The 17,972-nt window shown below is 39.1% G+C and overlaps 1 protein-coding gene across 1 annotated transcript in view; it reads left to right on the forward strand.

Annotated features, from left to right (window-relative positions):
* The window catches only part of LOC147361911 (ATP-binding cassette sub-family C member 4-like), a 195,923-nt gene that overhangs the window by 153,618 nt on the left and 24,333 nt on the right, over positions 1–17,972 (forward strand). Inside the window, exons 27-29 of the mRNA XM_086330226.1 lie at positions 2,992–3,081; positions 10,496–10,668; positions 11,088–11,193. Of these exons, the coding sequence (XP_086186352.1) occupies positions 2,992–3,081; positions 10,496–10,668; positions 11,088–11,193 (369 nt within the window). The remainder of the gene's footprint in view (positions 1–2,991; positions 3,082–10,495; positions 10,669–11,087; positions 11,194–17,972) is intronic.

Below are 17,972 nucleotides of genomic sequence, written 5' to 3' on the forward strand. Positions count from 1 at the left end.
AAGTTTTCTGTCTGCGGTTGTGTTGAGGGGTTATCAATTTATTGCACTAAACGCTCTGATTCAGAGTGGCTATTTTTGGGTCACACGTAAAATGACTTTGTGTTATGTTTGTAACAAAGGAAAAAGTCAGTACTGAATATGACACAATGAATTACATTTTAAAAAGTATAATCTTTAAATCATAATGAAAAAACAGTTTTGAAACTAATGTTTCATTTAAATTGTTACATTGAATAAGAATGTTTTCCTGACTGTTTTGCCAGCCAACTCTTATTCAATGAGGTTTATTTGTACTTTCAGGAAAAAAAAATGTAGTGTATATTTACATGAAGGTTGTGTGACCTACTGTTGCAAGAAGGGGGACCCCTTCCAGGGCTTGAAACTGGGTTCTTGTCTAACACTCAGAAATGAATTGTCCGAGGAGACATATGTGCTGACAAAGCAAGAGATTTTATTGGGAAAGGGCACCCGGGTGGAGAGCAGTAGGGTAAGGGAACCCAGGAGAACACCTGTGCCATATGGCTTGCAGTCTTGGGTTTTAAGGTGATGGGATGAGTTTCTGGGTTGTCTTTAGCCAATCATTCTGACTCAGAGTCCTTCCTGGTGGTGCATGCTTTGTTCAGCCAAGATGGATGCCAGAGTGAAGGATTCTGGGAGGTGGTCGGACATGTGGTGTCTCATTCTGACCTTTCCTGAATTCTTCTGGTTGGTGGTGGCTTATTATTTCCATGTTCCTTACCAGGACCTCCTATCGTAAAATAACTCATGCAAACGGTTACTATGGTGCCTGGCTAAGGTGCACGGTGTCAGTCAGTGTGCTTGCAGGTAGTAATGAGGTTCTGTGATGCAGGTCATCTGACACACAGGTGAGAGAAGTGGGGACCAGCTGATGCAGACTCAAAGGTAATCTCTACATAGACAGAGGAGCCTTCAGTTCAGTTCAGTTGCTCAGTTGTGTCTGCCTCTTTGAGACCCCATGGACTGCAGCACACCAGGCTTCCTTGTCCATCACCAACTCCCAAAGCATGCTCAAACTCATGTCCATCGAACTGGTGATGCCATCCAACCATCTCATCCTCTGTCATCTCATTCTCCTCTTGCCTTCAATCTTTCCCAGCATCAGGATCTTTTCCAAGGAGTTCTTCGCATCAGGTAGCTAAAGTATTGGTTTCAGCTTCAGCATTGGTCCTTCCAATGAATATTCAGGACTGATTTCCCTTAGGATGGACTGGTTTGATCTCGTTGCAGTCCAAAGAACTCTCAAGAGTCTTCTCTAACACCACAGTTCAAAAGCATCAAGTCTTTGGCCCTAAGAGAAGCCTTGCTGCTAAGTCGCTTCAGTCGTGTTAGACTCTGTGCAACCCCATAGACGGCAGTCCACCAGGCTCCCCCATCCCTGGGATTCTCCAGCCAAGAACACTGAAGTGGGTTGCCATCTCCTTCTCCAATGCATGAAAGTGAAAAGTGAAAGTGAAGTCGCTCAGTCGTGTCCAACTCCTAGCGACCCCATGGACTGCAGCCTACCAGGCTCCTCCGTCCATGGGATTTTCCAGGCAAGAACACTGGAGTGGGGTGCCATTGCCTTCTCCAAAGAGAAGCCTTAGGCCCCCGTAATTGACATTCTCTTTGCATGTGCGGAGATGTTTCATTCACAGATGTGGAAAGGTTCCAGATCCTGGGAAGGCTGTTTTACCAGTAGAGAAAATAGCCTGCTTTATTCTTCAGTGCCAGTGTGAAACTATTTAATAGTTCTGCTTTGAGGCACAAACCTGAAAGGTTATGGCTGTGAGCTGTGAATGGTGTCAGTATTCTTGGCTTCCAGAGGAGAGAATTTCAATCCAGGACCAAAGACAGCCACTTTTGACCACTCAGAGCTTTTGTGTAGCAAAGTTTTTAAATGTAACAGGAGTATAGAAAGCTTCCAGCAAAAGGTGCTGGAAGGGAGGGCCTAGGAGAGTACCCCCTTGCTAGTCTTTAGCAAGGCATTATATATTGTTAGTGAGCTACTAATCATAGATAAAAGAAACACAAGGCTGGCTGAGAGAAATGCACCAGGCTCCTCTCCCATAACATACATCCTGAGAGAGCATCTGCAAGAGGGGAGCAGTCTCCCACTGAGGTATCTCTGGGTGAGATAAATTGTATCCATAAAGCAGTTGACATTAGTTTTTAAAGAAAAACAGGTTTCTAATAAAGATACATTGTTTCATTAACATAGCTTAAGACAGGATATTCCCTTGAGCAAGATATACTGTTTTGCTGAGCAGATAGGAGCTGGAGGTTTGAAAAAGTTAGTTTTAGATAGTCCCCATAGCAACACAGGATTTGAGAAACCTCCTGCTATGCCAAGGAATGTGCCTTTTTGCCTTCTCCCCATGTTTGGAGACCCTGGCCTCCATATCTGCCTGACTATTAACCCTTTCAAACCTCAACTAATCATGCTCTTGCTATTTCCTAGTATCATACCAGAATTGACAATTTATCTAGTGCTGTTGGTGTATAATTTATCAAATAATTATATCCTCATTTTTTTTATTAGGTAGGTATTACCAGGGAGGCCTTGAAAAAAATCAAATCTTCCTTTCTGTTCTTCAGGTTTTTCTTAAGGTGACACACCTCAGCATTCTTTTGTTACTGTTCAATGGTCAAGTGGATATTTTGCAGCACAGTTTATACAACTGAAAATTATTTTAGAGATACTGTTTTTGTAAACAGGCATTTACAACCTTATTATTAAAGATTTTAATATAAATGTATTTATTTTAATTGGAGGCTAATTACTTTACAATAATGTATTGGTTTTGCCAGACATCAACATGAATCTGCCACGGGTGTACATGTGTTCCCCATCCTGAACCCCCCTCCCACCTCCCTCCCAATACCATCCCTCTGGATTTCAGTGAATTTTGATTTTGTTCATTTTAATTCTGTAAATACTGGAATAAATGGATAAAGTGGACTAATAACATTTACTTATTTTCGGTTATTTAGGAGCCTGTTTTATTCATGGAAACAATGAGGAAAAATCTGGATCCTTTTAATGAACATACAGATAAGGAACTATGGAATGCCTTAAAAGAGGTAATTTATTAAATGTTATTAGTTTGTTAGCATCAGTATATGTGTGTGTACATTTATAGCACTGCAGGCAATTAAAGGGGAGCTTATCCATGTAACTGACTTTGTTTACCTCCTAGCAGAATATTGATGACCTGTGTATTGATTTTGATGGAAAGCAAGAATATAATGCCTCATATTTCCACTGTAGCTTTTCCCCTAGAATCCAAAGCAACTAGACACATTACCTTGTCTTTGTGTTATATTATATTCAGTTCTACAGCCGTGTTTGACACATTGGGACTTCATGGACTGCAGCATGCTAGGCCTCCCTGTCCTTCACTATCTTCCAAAGTTTGCCCAGGTTCATGTCCATTGCATCTGTGATGCCATCCAGCCATCTCATCCTCTGATGCCCTCTTCTGCTGTCAATCTTTCCCAGCATCATGGGCTTTTCCAATGAGTTGGCTGTTCATATCAGGTGACCAAAATACTGGAGCTTCATCTTCAGCATCAGTCCTTCCAATGAGTATTCAGGGTTGATTTCCTTAAGATTGACTGGTTTGATCTCCTTTTTGTCCAAGGAATCTTCTCTAGTACCACAGTTTGAAGGCATCAATTCTTTGGTGCTCTACGTTCTTTACAGTTCAGCTCTCACAACCATACGTGACCCCTGGGAAGACCATAGCTTTGACTATAGCAGAGCACTAAATTAGATTTTTAAACTATGGGTTCAAATTCTATTGGTGACCTAGTGAATTAATTACCCTAATTACCCTGTAGTATTTATTTTATTCCTCTGGTATTAGGGAACATTTACTAAGTGAAGACAATAATAGCTTTTCACTATTAACTGAAAGATAAATGAGATGATACTACTAAAACAGTGTGATGTTTCATAAGTGTTTATAAGGGTAAATTATACAGTTGGAATGTGATAATAATTATATATTGACTGCTATTTTAATGCTGCAGAGTAAATGCAAGTAACAGAACCCTGGAGCTTTTGTGATGTTTTTATAGTTTTAAGTTCATTTCTAGAAGATGTTCTATTTGTGTAGTGTTTCCCTTTGGACTACTTCTTTGAATCTCCTCCCCATTTCATGGAATGTTTTGAGTGTTAAGGTGTTGTTGGTTGGTATATTTTAATAAAATTAGAAAAAAAAAAAAAGAAATGCTATATTTTTTCACATATAATATATAAAAAGCATTCTAATAAAAGTGTGGAAGTTTAACCAAAAGAAAAATTTGTGTATTTGCCCCAGTTTTTAAAATTGATTCTAAGCAACTTATGGCAGAAAATGTATCTCAACCTCTAAACTATAGACAGATTTTAAACCTTCATAGGACTTAGCTCAGTTTTCTGCTTTTAAAAAGTAAGCACTTAATAAATACTTAATGTTTGATTGATCTCTTCAGTTCAGAGAAGCATGGCTTATTTCTCTCAAAACAAAAATGTTTTTTGTTTTTCTCCTACAAATCCCAGTGACACAGTGTTGTTGTTTTGAATTGGTACTTTTTGTCATTTCGTGTCACCCTTTCAGGGGTAGCTCTCAAATCTGTAATACACAGATGAATTTGACTGTGAGCAAGCTGACTTGAAGGCCTGATAATCTCCTGCCAATATTTATGGTTTCTGAAGGATGTCAGCACTGAGTCTCACACACCCACCCTGCTTTCCAGCAACTGTGAGGATTTCATGCTCTTAAATCAGGTCGATTGCTTCACCTTCTACTTGAGAAGCAGTGGACCTCTGATTCCGTTTAAGTCAGTGAGTCTTTCTACAGTGAAATTCTAGAAGAGAAGAGGTAGGAAGAGCAGTTATAAAGGAAGATGGGGGGATCCACTTCTACTGGACTCAGAGGAAAGATTTAATGATGAAATTAGTACACACCTTTCAAAACACTAGAAATATTGGTAACTTATTTTCCAATTTGTTTCCAAGCCTGAGATCTCTCTTCACAGATCCTCCAGTAGTAAAATTACTATAGAATTTTAGAGCACATTGTTCCATGGACAGTGAAGAAACATTAATTGGAAGATAAATCCTTTGAAAAGCTATCTTAGAACCTGGATATAACTTATATTTAATTCATCTGTAGGAGCCAAAATCAAAATAAAATTTAGTAGCCTCTGAATTCTAATAATGATGAAGTGCTGGAAGTGGTAGACAATACTAAGATCTACCTTTAAATAAAGTACATTTGGAAATTTCTTTTTTTTTTTTTTATTTTATTTTTAAACTTTACATAATTGGGTTAGTTTTGCCAAATATCAAAATGAATCCGCCACAGGTATACATGTGTTCCCCATCCTGAACCCTCCTCCCTCCTGCCTCCCCATACCATCCCTCTGGGTCATCCCAGTGCACTAGCCCCAAGCATCCAGTATCGTGCATCGAACCTGGACTGGCATCTCGTTTCATACATGATATTTTACATGTTTCAATGCCATTCTCCCAAATCTTCCCACCCTCTCCCTCTCCCATAAAGTCCATAAGACTGTTCTATACATCAGTGTCTCTTTTGCTGTCTCGTACACAGGGTTATTGTTACCATCTTTCTAAATTCCATATATATGCGTTATTATACTGTATTGGTGTTTTTCCTTCTGGCTTACTTCACTCTGTATAATAGGCTCCAGTTTCATCCACCTCATTAGAACTGATTCAAATGTTTTCTTTTTAATGGCTGAGTAATACTCCATTGTGTGTATGTACCATAGCTTTATTATCCATTCATCTGCTGATGGACATCTAGGTTGCTTCCATGTCCTGTCTATTATAAACAGTGTTGCGATGAACATTGGGGTACACGTGTCTCTTTCCCTTCTGGTTTCCTCAGTGTGTATGCCCAGCAGTGGGATTGCTGGATCATAAGGCAGTTCTGTTTCCAGTTTTTTAAGGAATCTCCACACTGTTCTCCATAGTGGCTGTACTAGTTTGCATTCCCACCAACAGTGTAAGAGGGTTCCCTTTTCTTCACACCCTCTCCAGCATTTATTATTTGTAGACTTTTGGATCGCAGCCATTCTGACTGGTGTGAAATGGTACCTCATAGTGGAAATTTCTGTAAATAGAAATAAACATGAGTTTATTTCACAAAGTGAAGTGTGTGGTTTCCATATGCCACTTCCAGAAGTGGTCCTGTTACTTTAGTGGTATTTCTTAGGGAGGAATCATCCCATCATTGTATTTCTCTAGGAATTGTTCCTTTATGACTTTTATGTGATATTCTAATTTTTAGAATATCTACTAAATCTTTCATTGATAAACATGAAAATGTCATAAAGAAATACTTCCTAGGGGCGGCTGGTCGGAGGTGTCTCGGAGCTAGTTCTTCCCGATCTCTGTTCCGTGGGTCGACACCGACGTGCATTTCGAGCTCTAGGCCGGCTCTGGGGGCACGCGCTGAGATGATGCTGAGAGGAAACCTGAAGCAAGTGCATATTGAGAAGAACCCGGCGTGCCTCCGCGCTCTGGAGTCGGCGGCCGGAGAGAGGGACCCGGCAGCCCTGGCCCTCGCGCTGATAAAAAAAAAAAAAAAAGAAATACTTCCTATAGTAACAGAGTGATGAGATGATTTGTCAGTCTAAGAAGTATAACTCAAGCAAAAAGATCAATTTTTAGGTGGATTCTGTTCAGCTCAGTTCAGGCACTCAGTCGTGTCTGACTCTTTGTGACCCCATGAATCGCAGCATGCCAGGCCTCCCTGTCCATCACCATCTCCTGGAGTTCACTCAGACTCACGTCCATCGAGTCGGTGATGCCATCCAGCCAACACCCCCCAGTAATTGGTTTATAAGTGATGCAGAACAAATGGAAAATGTGAACCCTAACTCAGAGTCTTTCTGAGAGTAGGAAGGCACCACTACGTTTTCTTCTTTAAGAACTTCAGTTAAAAGTAAAAGAAGTTTTTTAAATTTATTTTTAAATCCTTAGTTCTGTCTACTCCTTCCTCCTTGACTGATCTGGACACTCAGAAGGGAGACAGTTTTATGAATGCTGCCCATCCCACCTTAGTTGTTTTTTTCAAGGTATTCTGAAAATAATTTTTTTTCATGTAATGATAAATAGCTTACAGTAAATTGAGGAAAGTTCATCAGAAATTAATGCCGATTGGGACACCTAAAAAGCAAGGGCAGCTCTACCAATATAACATGAGTAGTACCTGAAGATGAAGCACTTTATCTCTCAAAGGTTAAGGAATCATGGTAAATAAAACTCTGAAAAAGAAGGGTAGTCATGTTGATGTATCACAGAGACCACCACAACATTATAAAACAATTATCCTCTAGTTATAAAACAAATAAACAAACCAAAAACTCTTGAAAATAATCAGCAGCATGTTGCTTCTGTTAAAAAAAGAAAACAGCTTTATTTCTGGAATAGACAACTAAGGATGGCATATTTCATAAGGCATGAAAACTGTGAAGAAATAACCCAGTTATGTTTGACGTTGATAATATCTCTGTTAGGACACAAGTGTATCTCATCATACAGGAAACCAAGATTCAAAATCTGGGTGTCAGCAGCCTGTGCATCAGGAATCACATGATTCAATCCTGACTGTAGAGAAAGCTCACACACCCATTTTCTGGGACCTTGTATTTAGGTGAATGGACTCCCCCTTTACTTCCTTTACTGCTGGTCCTGCTCTAGTAAAAGCTCTTCTCCATCTGTTGATTGTATTTCAGTGTCTCTTCCAACCCACACCAGCCTTTCTTTTTGAAGAGTAGGAAGATTCTACAAAATATGGAGACCATCTGACATCTCATGATCTCCTGTGAGGGGCATTGGCACCTGGCTAGTAGATACAGTATATATAGTAGGTTACTCTGAAATCATGATAATAGAAGTGGTTGTCTTATAAATTCAGATTATTACTTTCAGTTTTGCTGTAGCTTATTACTTTCCCAAGCTCAAGAACAATCTCAAGCATTTTATACTGAGATATATAGTTTTCAAGAGTATTCTCTCTGTTTTCCTTAAATTATAACTTTTAAAATGCCTTCCACAGTTTACATTATGATGTTATGTTATCTTGGAGCCAGTTAATTGTTAGAAGAATATATTTTTTTACACTTCCATTTAGTAAGAAAATAGTATTATATGTAAATTATCTGTGTGGATTTGTTTCCTAATTTATAGGAACAGATGTCACAAGATAAGATGCACTTATTGCTTCATTCATACATCCAACAAATATTTATTGAGAGACCTTTAGACAGGCATTGTTGTAGATTCTAGGATCATCACAGTCATCAAAATTGATAAAGTCTCTACCATTTTGCTTAAACTCTTGTGGAGAAGATGGAAAACCAGTCAATGCATGTGTAATAAGTTCTCAGTGCTGATACATGTAAAGAAGAAAATAAAGCAGAACATGAGAGGCCAGCTGACAGCATTATTAATAATAGACAATATATGTTTATTTCTTTGTATCAACCACTACAAACTCTACACATACTGATTCATTTTATACTCTGACGATGTTAGCAAGTACATACCTTTATTATTTCATCTTCATGTTAGTCTCATTCTCACAGTCTCAGAAAGCAGTGTTTACTGGCAAACATTTTCACCTCACAAAAGCCTCAGTCCTATTAGGCCAAAGTGGAAAACCTGAAGGAAAGTAAAACAAAAAACAAAACAAACAAACAAACAAAAAAAACAGCTTAGTGATGAAATATCCAAATTGAGAGCAAGTGTGAGATTATTTCCTTAAAGTTAAGACATCAGTCTTATGAAAGACCAATTTGATGTACAAAGATTACTAATGTCAGCTCAGAAGGAAAAGTGATAAAAGCTTTGCCACTGTCACACCTTTGATTAGTCCCATCACTGGATGCAGATGTATGAATTTGTTTCATAGATAGAATACTAAGTCCTCTTCCTTGTAATGGAGGAAAGGGGGTGACTAAGCTGACATCTTCCTTTTTATAATATAACCACAAGCACTTGTATCACAATCCAAATCTTACCCTTTAGATTCTGTAAATATCAATACCATACTTAATCCTAAATCAGAATTCCCTCTTTCTGAGCTTGAACTCCATCAGCAGCATAATTCAGGATCATATTCATAGAACTACTCCAGCATTTAGGACACCATGAAAATGTTGCCCTGTCATCCCTAGTGTTTTGTTATTTAACACTGTAATTCTGGGTCCCTGCTCACTGGCCATCACTCATCAATCTGTTGGTCTCTTAATCTGAAGTATATTTACTTTTTGTTCTTTAACTTCAAGCATAGTATGGGTTTGGTTCTTATTCCACAATATTTCTTCAAAACAAATATTCGTTGAAATGACTCCTACCAACCAGTGACTTTCAGATTATCTCTGGCAGTTAAAAGTTTGTTTTATTTAATCTTATGATTACAATTTTTTTTTTTTGAAGGATAATTGCTTTACAGAATTTTGTGGTTTTCTGTCATACATCTACAAGAATCAGCCATAGGTACACTCATGTCCCCTCCCTCCGGAACCTCTCTCCCATCTCCCTCCCCAACCCACCCTTCAGCCTATTACAGAACCCCTGTTTGAGTTCCCTGAGTCATACAGCAAATTCCCATTGGCTGTCTATTTTACATATGGTATTGTAAACTTCTATGTTACTCTCTCCATACAACTCCCCTTCTTCTTCTTCCCCTCCCCTCATGTCCATAGGTCTGTTCTCTATGTCTGTTTCTCTGAAACTGGAGCCTATTACACAGAATGATTGCAATTTTTTCAGAGTAGATTAATATACACACCACCCATACCCATGGTCTGGGGGAAATAAGATGTTATGTTGTATGCTGTTTTTCCTGAGTTTTCTCACTGCAAAACATTTATGATACTGAAGAAAATCCAGTTGACTGGTAAAACAAAGATGGGATTAAATTTGGGAAGGAACCAAAGCCAAAGTAGGTTCCAGGTTTAATAATATATGAGGTACAGTTTTCCATTGTTTGAATTTGTATTTTTTTAAACCTTTAGCTCTTCCAAAATGGTAAAGTACTGATAATATTATATCTTTAGAGACTCATACTTCCTACAATAATTTTGTTAAAAAATTTTTTCCCTTAGTGTACTAACACCTAGGCAAAATATACTTTGGGAAAACTGTAAAGATCCTTTTAACTTTTCTGTTTAGATCAGATTGGGAGAAATAGCTTCATTTCTTGAGAGACTTCCTTAACTAATCCCTGGTGGAGTTTCTGGTGGATGTCCTATGGCAGGGATAGGGGACACTGAGATCTTTCTGTCCTGAGTTGACTCCACCATCTTTCTCAGTGAACACTCCTTGGAAGGAGCTCTCCCCATCAGGTGGCTGTACATGTAAGAGATGTAAGAGATATAAGAAATCCTGAGGATATCAAAACTCTAATGTATGAGGCTTCTCTGCTTCAGCAGAAATTTGTGTAGGAAAATGTTCTTCTTTCTGTATCCACAGGTACAACTTAAAGAAACCATCGAAGGTCTTCCTGGTAAAATGGATACTGCCTTAGCAGAAACAGGAGCAAATTTGAGTGTTGGACAGAGACAACTCGTGTGTCTTGCCAGGGTTATTCTCAAGAAAAATCAGATATTGATTATTGACAAAGCCACATCGAATGTGGACCCAAGGTGAGGGGCTGAGGTCCATGAAACCTGGAATCTGAATTTTAAATGTGGTAAATGCAAAATGCTTGATGATGCTTAAAAATGTTTTCAAGTGTTCTCTTTGTCCCAAAGATATCTCTTGATAAGATTAATTCTAGAAACTAAAGTATGTTATATGGCATTAATATTGTTATGAGACTTCCTAAGAGAGCAAAATTCCTAAATCTAGCTTCTGATAATTTCAAGGGAAGAATATTTCCCATTGCTTTATGAAAAATGGTAAATTTGTAAGTAGACTTTTTATACTTAGTTTTTCAGAAAAAAAGATTAAGTCATAAAGCATGGATTTTTAAAAAAATATCATTTTTATATATAATATTTTTTTAAGTCTTAAGTCTGCTTTTCCTGTCTTTACTAACTAAACTGATCTTCTTTGATTCCAGAACTGATGAGTTAATAAAAAAAGCAATCCATGAGAAATTTGCCCAGTGCACTGTGATAACCATCACACACAGATTGAGCACCATTATTGACAGTGACATGATAATGGTAAGACCCTTACCTGTGGAATTTCAGTTATTTAGATTTTCATTCAATTTTGCAAAATATCCTTCCTTGAAAAACTTTATAGGAACCTCTAATAAGTTAACTTTCTCTTAATTTTTCTCCATTCCTGACAATAACTCAAGTACTTACCTATACCTTCAGAATGTGCTATTAAATAATATATCCAATAATTTCATATTTTCACATTAAAAATTTATTTACACTGTCATTTTTCTTAAAGATGGCCAACCATGGAAATATTCCAAATCTAAGATAAGTCTCCATATTTCAGAGTAGTAGAACATGGTCATTTTTACTATGCCACAGTTGTTTCATTATTTTTAGATTCCCAGAATCAAAAAATGAGACCTTTGGGAATTTCCTGGCTCTCCAGTGATCAGGACTTCATGCTCTCACTGCCAAGGGCCAAGGTTTGATCCCTGGTTGGAGAACTAAGATCCCACAAGCCACATGGCATGGCAGATTTTTTTTTTTAATAGCCTTTTATAAAGAACTAAACAGACATTTCTCCAAAGAAATATATAGATGGGTAACAAACACATGAAAAGATGCTCAACATCACTCATTATCAGAGAAATGCACATCAAAACCACAATGAGGTACCATTTCATGCCAGTCAGAATGGCTGCTATCCAAAAGTCTACAAGCAATAAATGCTGGAGAGGGTGTGGAGAAAAGGGAACCCTCTTATAATATAGCCTATTATACAGTGTGAAGTGGGAATGCACACTAGTATAGCGACTGTGGAGAACAGTGTGGAGTTTCCTTAAAAAACTGGAAATAGAACTGCCTTATGACCCAGCAGTCCCACTGCTGGGCATACACACTGAGGAAACCAGAAGGGAAAGAGACACGTGTACCCCAATGTTCATCGCAGCACTGTTTATAATAGCCAGGACATGGAAGCAACCTAGATGTCCATCAGCAGACAAATGGATAAGAAAGATGTGGTACATATACATGATGGAGTATTACTCAGCCATTAAAAAGAATACATTTGAATCCATTCTAATGAGGTGGGTGAAACTGGAGCCTATTATACAGAGTGAAATAAGCAAGAAAGAAAAACACCAATACAGTATACTAACACATATATATGGACTTTAGAAAGATGATAATGATAACCCTGTATGTGAGACAGCAAAAGAGACCCAGATGTATAGAACAGTCTTTTGGACTCTGTGGGAGAGGGAGAAGGTGGGATGATTTGGGAGAATGGCATTGAAACATGTATAATATCATATATGAAATGAATTGCCAGTCCAGGTTTGATGCATGATAAAGATGCTTGGTGCTGGTGCACTGGGATGACCCAGAGGGATGGTACGGGGAGGGAGGTGGGAGGGAGCTTCAGGATGGGGCACACGTGTATATCCGTGGTGGATTCATGTTGATGTATGGCAAAACCAATACAATATTGTAAAGTAATTAGCCTCCAATTAAAATAAATAAATTTATATTAAAAAAAAATATTACCAGGAGGCTGTTGGCTAAAGTTGAAGAATTTCTGAGCTGTTGGTGTCAGAGGAGAAGAAACGGCCTTGTGAAAAAGACAAAGTATTTTCACAGAAAATATTTAATAAAGGAAATATGTCACATAGCAATTGGAGGGCTAGAAATGTTAGAAACACAGGGTTAATCATTTTAGCAGGCAGCTACTATGTCCTAGGACAAATCTCCAGACCCAAGTACTCAAGAGGATAGGCCCTAAAGAGTTGGTGCTCAGACCTCCATGGAGCAGTCACTGCTCAGTTGCTGGTAATATTTGTGGAGGAGCAGGATGGGGCTGGTTCTCCACATGCTAATGGAACCTGGAATCTGGAGTCAGGTCCCACTGCTGAGGTGATGCTGCAGAATTAGCAGAAACTAAATAATCTGTTTGCTCTGTGATTCCCTCTAGTGCTCCCTACTGGTAGGATCTAACAAAGAGCCAGCTGGCCAAAAGTGAAAGTGAAAATCACTGAGTCATGTCACTTCTCTAGGTCAGAAAACTGGAGAGGGTAGCCTTTCCCTTCTCAAGGGGATTTTCCTTTCCCAACCCAAGGATTGAACCTAGGTATCCTGCATTGCAGGCCGGTTCTTTACCAGCTGAGCCACAAGGGAAGCCCAAGAATACTGGAGTGGGTAGCCTATCCCTTTTCCAGGGGATCTTCCCAACCCTGGAATCGAACTGAGGTCGCCTGCATTGCAGGTGGATTCTTTACCAAATAAGCTATCGGGGCAAAGTGTTTCTGAAATGTGATTTGCAAAGAGCCAGCCTCTGCATCACAAAAGAGTGTAGAAAGAAAGTTAGGTCAGTTCTAAGAGACTATAGATAAACAACTAGCAAGTCTCTTAAATAGTAGATCTGGACTCAGCACAGAGCAGGCTCTAAGCTTTGGTGGTTGGATATCTGTCTAGTATCTTTCATGCAATTTTGATTTGTTCTTTTTCCTCAGAAATTTAGTATTTCCTTCCTTAGCTTTGTTTTCCTCCTTCCTCCCTCCCTTCCTTTTTTCTCTCTTTTTTCTACCTCTCTTTTTCTTTTCCCTCTGTTGCTGAATTTCAATAAATCTTAGGATGTGGATTTATAAAATGACAAGGAAAATCATTCCTTGAAGAGAAATCTTTGGCTGCAAATAAGCCCTCAGGAATTCAAGTTGTTTTCAAGCTAATTCCCAGCCGGTGGAAACAAGCTAATATTACTCATTTTACAGATGCTAACTGCTGTCACATGATCCTGCAGTATCCAGTGTTGCTGATTAGAGACGAAGTAAATAGATAAAGAAAGCCTGCATAGTGCTTAAGAAGCATCAGAGTTAACTTTTATTTCAATGGTTTATACCAAACAGGTTAGTCAGTATATACTCAGTTTAGTTCAGTTCAGTCGCTTAGTCGTGTCCAACTCTTTGCAACCCCATGAACCGCAGCACACCAGTCCTCCCTGTCCATCACCAACTCCCGGAGTTTACCCAAATTCATGTCCATTGAGTTGGTGATGCCATCTAACCATCTCATCCTCTGTCATCCCCTTCTCCTCCTGCCTTCAATCTTTCCCAACAGTATATACTAAACAAGTAATAATCAGTAATAAATGGTCACTAATACTCAAAATTCCTTATGTCCAGGGATAACGAAGCTGTCTCTACTGACTTGTTTAACAGTTCCTGGAATATCACCTCCCTCCCTACTCCCCATGCATTGTCAGGTGGGATCACCAGTGGGGACACTGAGTAGATACCAGACTGTCAGCCCTGAGGCCATGCCTGTGGCCTCACTCCTCCAAACTGGTCATACTTAGGAGTGAGCTCTGGAGAGGCAAACGACAAAAGTGAGGCATCTGCAACCAAAGGGATGCTCTAGGTTCCAAGCAGTGTCTGGTCACCTGAACTAAAGCATCTCAGTCGGAAGCAGGCCTCTCCTACAGAGTTTTGTGAGGGACCTGGTGACATTCCAAGATTTTAGGACAGTGACTTTGAAATGCCAACAAATTTGTTTAACATCAAGCATCCTTAGTCCTTTGTTTTTGTTCTTGAATGCTAATTTGAAAAGTAACCTTTTATTTCTACTCTTTATCTGTCACTTTGTTATTCTCATGTCTCAGACTGTATTTTGCAGACTGCCCCCCAAAGGCATACTTCTTTCACAAGGAATGAATGATGCTGTAAAATTTCCCCTTTGAAACCTTTAGTGAAGCTTTAGCGGCAGCAGCACAAAGATGGCTTGATCTCTGGTGCAAATAAATTCTTTGCTTCTAAATGTACCCTGGAGATGTATTTTTGGGTTTTGGCATTACAGCATTCATGGAAGCAGCTTCCTGTTACTACCTAATTCTTACACATGCTGGCACCTTGGAATGTAGCATCTCTGGTAGCTCAGATGGTAAAGAATCTGCCTGCAGTACAAGAGACTTGGGTTTGCTCCCTGGGTCAAGAAGATCCCCTAGAGAAGGGAATGGCAACCCACTCCAGTGTTCTTGCCTGGAAAATCCCATGGGCAGAAGAGCCTGGTGGGCTACAGTCCATGGGGTCACAAGAAGTTGGACACAACTGAGCAACTAATACTTTCACTTTGGAATGTATGATTGGTTAAGGAAACAGTAAAAAATGACAGCATTTGGCAGACGTGTCAGTTGCTTAGTTCTGAGTCTTTATCTATCTGTACTTGATCCATAGTTGTAAATGTCTAGTTCACAAGTAGCTCCTTAATCAATCATCTTTGTTGCCATTATCAAAAGATGTCCATTTGTTAAATATTTTACTTACCAGTCAGTTCAGTTCAGTTCAGTCGCTCAGTCATGTCTGACTCTTTGTGATCCCATGGACTGCAGTACTCCAGGCCTCCCTGTCCATCACCAACTCCCAGAGTTTACTCAGACTCATGTCCATTGAGTCGGTGATGTAACCTCAGATTTTTCCCTGTTTGTCAATATGTTCAATAAGTCCTTAACCTAGTTTTACAAAACAATTTACAGCCCGGCCCTTCCCCACCTTTCTAGTTTTGTCCCTCTCTGCTCCCCCGCCTTCCTTCACAGCTAAAACCACACTGATGGTCTTTCAGGTCTCCAAATGCAGTCTCTTACAGTGTGTCCTTTCTCAACTGTTGGTGGCTTAGACTAATGTCCCTGCAGTGGAAATAGTGAGATGGCTGGGTTTAGGATAGACACTGAAGAGGAGCCAAGTGATGGACTGAACGTGGGATCTGAGGGAAGAGAAGGGAAATACAAGGGTTCTCTTTGGAGCCTGTGATGATGACCTTGTTTTCCATGGTGACCTTGCCCTTCACTGTGGAGCTGACCTTTCTGTTTCTGTTTTGGGAGACCTTCAGTTTAAGGCTCTCTGGTCAAGGTCATCAGTGATGTCATAAGGAGATCCCAGTAGGAGATGTAAATCTGGCCACTTGTTTACATCTTGGTCTGACCTGGTTGCAGTTGATGACTCCTCAGGGCTGGAGAATCATTCTCTGTTCTACACCCACACCGGGTGTAAACCTTGTATTATTTTCTAGAGCTTTGGATTACCAGTCGACTTTCAATCAGCAAAAGCACCATAAGTATTGTTCTTTCTCAAAACTTTGACTTTCAAGGCACCTGTTTTTCTTGATTGATTTAGAAATACAGGAATGTGGGGAATGGATAAATTAGGAATTTGGGATTAATAGATACACACTACTACATATAAACAACAGGACCTACTCTATAGCACAAGTAACTATTTTCAATATCTTGTAGTAACATGTAATAGATAAAAATCTGAAAAAATATATAATCTGTCTCTATATATATTTATATATGTACAACTGAATCACTTTGCTGTATACTTGAAACATTATAAATCAGCTATACTTCAGTTAAAAAAAAAAGTAAAAAGAAATATAGGCATATCTTGTTTTACTGTACTTCACGGATACCGACTTTTTTTTTTTTTTTTACACATTGGATGTTTGTCACAACCCTACATCAAGTAAGTATATTGGTGCCATTTTTAAAAAACAACATTTGCTCACCCCAAGTCTCTGTGTCACATTTTGCTAATTCTCACAATATTTCAAAGTTTTTCACTATCATTACTTTTTTATGGTGATCTGTGACCAGTGAACTTTAATATTACTACTATAACTTACTGAAAGCTCAGATGATGTTTAGCATTGTTTAGCAGTAAAATATTTTTAAATTAAGGTCTGCACATTGTTTGTTTGTTTGTTTGTTTTTCAGTCACAATGCTATTACACACTTGATAGGCTACAGTGTGGTATAAACTTAACTTCTTTATGCTCTGGGAAACCATAAAATTTATGTGACTCTTTATTGTGATATTCACTTCATTGTGGTGTTCTGAAACTGAACCCGCAATATAGCCAAGTTTCCTTTCTGGAATGCAAGTGATTATCTGTTCCAAAAGCTTTGAGGACATAAGTTAAGTTAATGAGCTGTAAAGCCTAATGCTCTAGAGGGCAGGGAGCCAGCCTAGGGGAGTGACTGGGTAAGTGATACATACTGATGAAGGGCATAATCAACAGTGTTGTCCCTATGGTCATATATTTCCAAGTGCTTTTGTTGTTGCGCAGTCACTCAGTTGTGTCTGACTGCCAGCCCATGGACTGTAGCATGCCAGGCTTCCCTGTCCTTCACTGTCTCCCACAGTTTGTTCAAACTCATGTACATTGAGTCAGTGATGCCATCCAACCATCTCATCCTCTGTCATCCCCTTCTCCTGTTGCCCTCAATCTTTTCCAGCATCAGGGTCTTTTCTAATGAGTCAGCTTTTTGCATCAAGTGGCCAAGTATTGGAGTTTCACCTGCAGCATCAGTCCTTCCAACGAATATTCAGGGTTGATTTCCTTTAGGATTGACTGGTTGGATCTCTTTGCTGCCCAAGGGACTCCCAAGAGTCTTCTCCAGCACCACGGTTTGAAAGCATCAATTTTTGCTCACTCAGTCTTCTTTATGGTCCAACTCTCACATCTGTACATGACTACTGGAAAAACCATAGATTTGACTATATGGATCTTTGTCGGCAAAGTGATGTCTCTACTTTTGAACACACTGTCTAGATTTGTCATAACTTTTCTTCCAAGGAGGAAGCGTCTTTTAATTTCATGGCTGCAGTCACCATCTGCAGTGATTTTGGAGCCCCAGAAAATAAAATCTGTTACTTTTTCCGTTGTTTCCCCATCTATTTGCTATGAAGTGATGGGACCAGATGCCATGACCTTAGTTGAATGTTGAGTTTTAAGCCAGTTTTTTCACTTTCTTCTTTGACTTTAATCAAGAGGTTCTTTGG

This window comes from Bos grunniens, chromosome 12, assembly GCF_055505025.1.
Source record: "Bos grunniens cultivar Pamir isolate PY7600 chromosome 12, Bosgru_T2T1.0, whole genome shotgun sequence".
NCBI lineage: Eukaryota > Metazoa > Chordata > Mammalia > Artiodactyla > Bovidae > Bos > Bos grunniens.